This window comes from Maniola jurtina, chromosome 16, assembly GCF_905333055.1.
Source record: "Maniola jurtina chromosome 16, ilManJurt1.1, whole genome shotgun sequence".
NCBI lineage: Eukaryota > Metazoa > Arthropoda > Insecta > Lepidoptera > Nymphalidae > Maniola > Maniola jurtina.
In genome coordinates this window covers 10,341,645-10,347,959 of record NC_060044.1, presented here as the reverse complement: position 1 = coordinate 10,347,959, position 6,315 = coordinate 10,341,645, and the positions used below count along the sequence as shown (strand labels likewise).

Here is a 6,315-nt window from a genome sequence, read left to right as displayed (position 1 = left end):
TGTACCATATTTATGAGATTTAGCTTTAAAGTGATGCGTGTATGTACGGACTTTAATAGTATTTTCCTAACAAATAGACATATTTTGAATTTGTATAATTGACTTATATAATATAGTTCATCAGTTTTCTTATATAATTCTTTAGTGGGAAGGAGAGTCTAGTTGGAACAGAACTTTTAACAATTTATTTTGAGATACTTGAAACCCTTTAAAGTAGTTTTTAGTAATTAGTTTTACATGCTCATCCCCAAATCTCTATTGAGTGTTCCTGTAAAATATTGGCTTGTGAGTTATAATTGATACTTCGGACTTTATGCATGTACCTACCTTCTTTGATTAAATGGAGGCCTCCTTTAGTTGCTACTGGTCTCGCAATTTTTGATATCTTTATGATTTTTGAAAAATTATTTATAAATTTAGAGTGTCTGCATCTTTTTATTTTAATATTAGCGGAAGAGAACAGAAAAATGAATTTTAGATTAAAGGCTAAATTTGAGTGCTACTGTAGACTGGCAGGTAAAGTTGCGAGGGTAAATAATTTGGAATTGAATTGAGTTTATCTGCTATTTTCTAATTATATCGGATGGAAAGGGTTGCTGCGAGTGCTCTAAAATTAAGTTGCAATCATAATCAATACCAATGTATCAATAAAACTGTATATTCCTTCTAGTTAAGGTTAGCAAGAATATTAATTTAATTAATTACTATCTTAATTTTTTTTTGTTTTGTTGAACTAAGTCTTTGTCATTTTGGTTGTGAAGTTTACATGTTACTTAAGTTTTAATTTTTTTTTTAAAGCGATGAGACTCGCTTAAAACAGGATGGCCGAGCTGTAAGCTTGGCCCATATTAATTATCTATAAACGTGTAGAAGTTACTGATTAGATAGTTGGCGCCACTCAAATCATAACAAATCATAACATCATATTAGAAGGCGTCATTGATTGGCTGAAGTTGTTCAACATCTGATCGATAAACGTACTGTATATAAAATTCTTATAGTTTTTAGTTGATGAATTGTAGCATAATAAAGGATAATATTTGTAATCAATATATAAGATGAAAACATCTTTATTACTTAGATGATTTATTAAACGAGCTTGATGATTTGTATATTAGTCACTAAGTTTATTCATTGTACAATTTGGATTGGCCGATAACGATAAGATAAAAAGGGGAGTGGCTAATAAACGTGGAGAGGTTACCTGTAAGAGTGGTTTTAAAACGACGACATTCGAAAATATACTAACGTAAGAGGAACAACATTTATTTGACACAAATGTAAAAGTTAATAAATTTAAATATGAAATAAAAGTATAATAATTTATCATAAAGATTGTGTTTGTGATTTCGTCAGACCTTACCCAAAACTATTGTAACTTTTGTTTCAAATAATAATTTGTATGTTAGATGGGAGCTAGGGAGTTTTGTTGTGTAATAGGTAATATTGATTTTATGTAGATTCGAAGTAAAACTGGACAAACATTTTATAATGCCTAGAGATGAAAAATTTCCCGACAATGGCTTTGAGGCCTGGGGTGGATACATGCAGGCTAAAATTGCTAAACTGGAAGAACAGTTTTCTTCCGGGATTGGAAATGCCGAAAAGTTAACAAATATTTTTAATGGAATAAGTATTTACGTTAATGGCTTCACCGTACCGTCGGCGGACGAATTAAAAGAGTTAATGGCAAAGCATGGTGGTGTTTATCACACATACCAAAGGAGTGGCGACTTTGTTATAGCTTCTAACTTACCTGACACAAAAGTTAAAAACATGTCTCTATCTAGAGTGGTTAAACCAGAATGGATATCAGACAGCATATCAGCCCACCGTTTGTTGGACTTTAAGGACTACTTACTGTATAGGAATTCTAAATCTCAACCAAGGCTAAATTTTATTCAGAAGAAAAGGAAAGACTCAGTTTTAGAAATTAAACATGACAACAACCATACAGCAGATTCAAGTGAAGACCCTGAAACAAAGCTAGATATTAAGAAGGTTAGCAGTCCTGAAGTATTTCATGAGAATTTAACTGCACCACAGGTGCCATCAAGCACACTTAGTATACAAGACTTCAAGAAAGGCGACCCTGTTACTAAAACAGCAGCTGATCCTAATTTTATATCAGAATTTTACAATAACTCAAGATTGCACCATATTTCTCAACTTGGTGCAACTTTCAAACAGTATATTAATGATCTTAGAGAAAAACATGATTTTGAATTTCCTGCCCGCAATGATTTGAAATCAAGAATAATGTCATCGAACCCCGATGATAATACCACATTTGGGTTTCAGCATTCTAAAACAATTATGCATATTGATATGGATTGTTTCTTTGTATCTGTGGGGTTACGTAATAGACCTGAACTTAGAGGAAAACCTATCGCTGTTACACATTCTAAGGGCAGACAACCTTGGACAAAAAGACCTGGTGTAGATAGAGCAACCGAGTTTAGTTTATATAAACAGAAACAGGTTAAAAAACTATGTAAAACTACAGGAATAGCTGAAGATATTGAAATCGAGACAAGGGTAGACAATATCACAGATGAGGATGATAGATTTGGCTCTATGAGTGAAATAGCTTCATGCTCATACGAGGCCCGAGCAAGAGGAGTTAAGAATGGGATGTTCATGGGAGCAGCCTTGAAGCTTTGCCCAAACTTGCAAACAATTCCATATGACTTTGAAGGCTACAAAGAAGTGGCATACACATTATACAATACCATATCTCAATATACTTTGGACATAGAGGCTGTTTCGTGTGATGAAATGTATGTTGATTGCACTGAACTATTAAAAACATTAAATGTCAGTGTTCATGATTTTGCTTTGGCCTTAAGGGAAGAAATTAAAAGTAAAACTGGATGCCCATGTTCAACTGGGTTTGGTGGTAATCGTTTGCAAGCAAGATTGGCAACAAAACAAGCTAAACCAGATGGCCAATTCTTTCTAACATCTGACTTAGTTGATGAATTTATGTTTAACATAAATCTGAGAGATCTACCTGGAGTAGGCAGGCAGATAGCCCAGAAACTGGAAACTCTTGGGCATGTGACGTGTGGTTCGCTTCAGAATCTATCACTTACCTCTCTTCAAAATCATTTGGGTGTCAAAATTGGAGAGCAATTATATGACCAGTGCCGTGGGCGTGATGCACATCCTCTAACATTCTATACAGTTAGAAAATCAGTGTCAGCTGAAGTCAATTATGGTATCCGCTTTGAGAATAATGAGCAATGTGATGAATTTTTAAGACAACTTTCAGCAGAAGTACATTCCAGAATGCAGCAATTCAAAGTATTAGGAAAGTGTATAACTCTGAAACTTATGGTAAGAGCTAAGGATGCCCCTGTAGAAACTGCCAAATTTATGGGCCATGGCTTTTGTGATACCATTAACAAATCTACAACACTGCAGAATGCAACTGACGATGTGAACATAATAACTAAAGAAGTACTTTCCATTTGCAAAAAACAAAATATAGACCCAAAGGAAATGAGGGGTATTGGAATTCAAATAACAAAATTAGAATCCATAAACAGTAAACAAGTCACCCAAGGACCAATTAGTAAATTCCTCAAAAGCAAAAATGTTATTAAATCCGAAAAACAATGGAACATTGAATTGATTAATAACCTAGATCAAAACATTTTAGGAAAAGATGAGAAAATTAGCAAAAATTCAACAACACCAAAGAAACATAAAGCTATTTCACCTGAGAAGAAATCTCCTGTTTTAGGATCTATGAAACCTATAACAGGGAAGAGAAGAGGTAGACCAAGTAAATCTGTGAAGCTTCAAGTATCCACAACCCGAAATCTAATGAGCAAATTTCTACAAGTCGAAAGTACCTCAAACGAAGTTTGTGTTAAAAAGGAGCTTACTATTGAACATTTGCCAAAAGAAACTCCTAAAAATGTAGAAAAACCACAAGGTTTATTGAGTCTACCATGGGAAAAAGTAAGGGAACTACTGAGGGCATGGTTTGACAGTGGCCAGACACCAAAGCCTTGTGATGTTGATTTAATTGTATCATATCTAAAAGGTATGGTCACTAGTAAGAACATTGATAAAGTATATATTCTGATTAATTTTATAAAACGAAGAATTAGAGAAATGAAGAATAGTAATTGGATTGAGGTGGAAAATTGTGTCATTGAAGCAGTACAAAATGCTATGTTGACTGTTTACGGGAAAAAGTTGTACATAAACGATTAAACAATAGTTAATTCACAAAATGATTTTTTGTACCTAAGTAATTTATTTTATAAACTACCTACCTAACAAAACTAAGACTACTCATGAGATGTAGGTACCTGCTATAGTACGCGACAGGTTGAGATGGCAATCGGGGCATGAAGGGGGGGGGAGCCCCGCATGTCAATCGCAGCGGGTTAGCGCGGGGGTACGGGGCATCCTCACACCGGTTGCCATCTCAACCTCTCGTGCACTATAGTTACCTACTAACATTGGTGTAAAATTCTCAAACAGAAGCCTATTAAACTAAAAGGAGAGGGAAAAAATAAAACAAAAAAGGTATTCATTTCATGTGTTTATTTTATTTTCCTTCTATCAAGATAAAGACAAATTATTAACTATTCTGTTTTGTCATTAGTCATTACACGCTGCCTCTGTTCTCTAAACAGTATAAAACATTTTGCTTTTGACAGAGCAGTAGAACATCTTTTTAACAAAAATAAAGAAACTGTGCGTACAAAAAAAAACAGTTTTCCTTACACAATTACTTGTGAATTTCTTAATGTTAGTTATCAATTAGGTACTTATTACAAATTTTTTGCAAAATGGCAGTTAGTATCACTTTTATATTTGTTAATAATAATAAGCATGATCAAAACATTTAGTGGCCAATGACTTTTCATAGTAAATTACATTACTACCACGTTTCTAAGTCGCATCGTTTGCACAGTAAAGCGCACAACCTAACGCCAACTAAAACCGAATGTACACCAATGAAATACAGGTCATTATTGCTTGACACAAAAACAACAGACTCGTGCTATCTCGCTCGTAAATTGCGCGTACAAAACTGCGCGTACGCAACAACCATGCGCGCTATGATTGGCCGAGATATTTTCGCGCCATTTAAAAATACGATTTCTGCGCAGGTACATCGACGTAACTTATAAAAGTGGGTACTATTCACTCAATACGTTAAAAAATACATGAAAATAATCACATAGGTACACCATTACTGTTAATCCAATCTCGGCTTTATTAGTCATTCGTTTATCAATAAAATGTACTATCACAGATGCTTATTGCATTAAAAAAAACCAATTGCATTAAAAATGTGGTGTATTTTTTTTAATTGCACATAAAAAATGTGCAGAAATAATAATCGTAAAAAGCTTTCAGCTTAGAATATATTCGTAACTTAAAACTAAATGTTTTATGATGTCCTTTCATTTACTTCATTGCAAACATAATGGAGGGATGTATTAAACTTAAACACTCCTTTAAGAAATAAATCGTAAGATTACGATAATAGGGTTAGTACAGTAGGTACAATATTTTCTATAACGTTAACACATACCTAGTCTAGATAAAAATCTGCAATTGTTAATCTTTATGACCAGTGAACTACCGTCATTGTACTACCACCAAAAACTAGTTGGTGGCTTTCTAAACATTTGCATTGATTTTAGGTTTCACGTTCAGATTTTCTAGAGTAAAAAACATGCTAACGAAAAGCATCCAAAAACCACACTATAAACCATAATAGTCACACTAATATTATAAAGCAGAAAGTTTGTATGTGTGTGTATGTGTGTGTATGTTTGTTACTCCTTCACGCAAAAACTACTGGACGGATTGGGCTGAAATTTAGAATGGAGATAGATTATACCCTGAATCAGCACATAGGCTACTTTTTATCCCGGAAAATCAAAGAGTTCCCACGGGAATTTTAAAAACCTACATCCATGCGAACGAAGGCGCGGGTATCAGCTAGTATTACATAATAATATGTAATAGGGTATGTATAATTTGTATAAATATCGAATCTCGTTGCAATTTGTGGTGTTTTGGTAAAATAAATGTTCGAAACTATGGATCTATAGAGCGCACTTTGACTTTACGCAGCCTTAAGACACTGTTAAAACGAGATAGCGTTATACCGCTGTCATAAATCTGTCTCGTTCTAACTGAAACTTAAGTCTAAGCAAAGCTAAAGTGCGTTCTATAGATTTATATTTAAGTATCTACTTGTTATACTGTAAATACTAGGTACTAGAATATGTTTTGATATTTAACTACAGAAAATTACCTTCAATGATTTCATTGGCG

General features: G+C 33.8%; 1 protein-coding gene and 1 long non-coding RNA gene across 2 annotated transcripts; both read left to right on the top strand.

Moving 5' to 3' along the window:
* Positions 1-1,375: 1,375 nt before the first annotated feature.
* LOC123873040 (DNA repair protein Rev1) lies at positions 1,376-4,250 on the top strand. Its single transcript, XM_045917703.1, has one exon. It carries the CDS (start codon positions 1,492-1,494, stop codon positions 4,225-4,227), a length of 2,736 nt encoding a protein of 911 aa, XP_045773659.1. The 5' UTR covers positions 1,376-1,491; the 3' UTR covers positions 4,228-4,250.
* A 172-nt stretch (positions 4,251-4,422) lies between these two features.
* LOC123873053 lies at positions 4,423-6,046 on the top strand. Its single transcript, XR_006797590.1, has 2 exons — positions 4,423-5,751; positions 5,977-6,046. It is a non-coding gene; the product is annotated as an uncharacterized LOC123873053 (long non-coding RNA).
* The last annotated feature ends 269 nt before the right edge of the window (positions 6,047-6,315 follow it).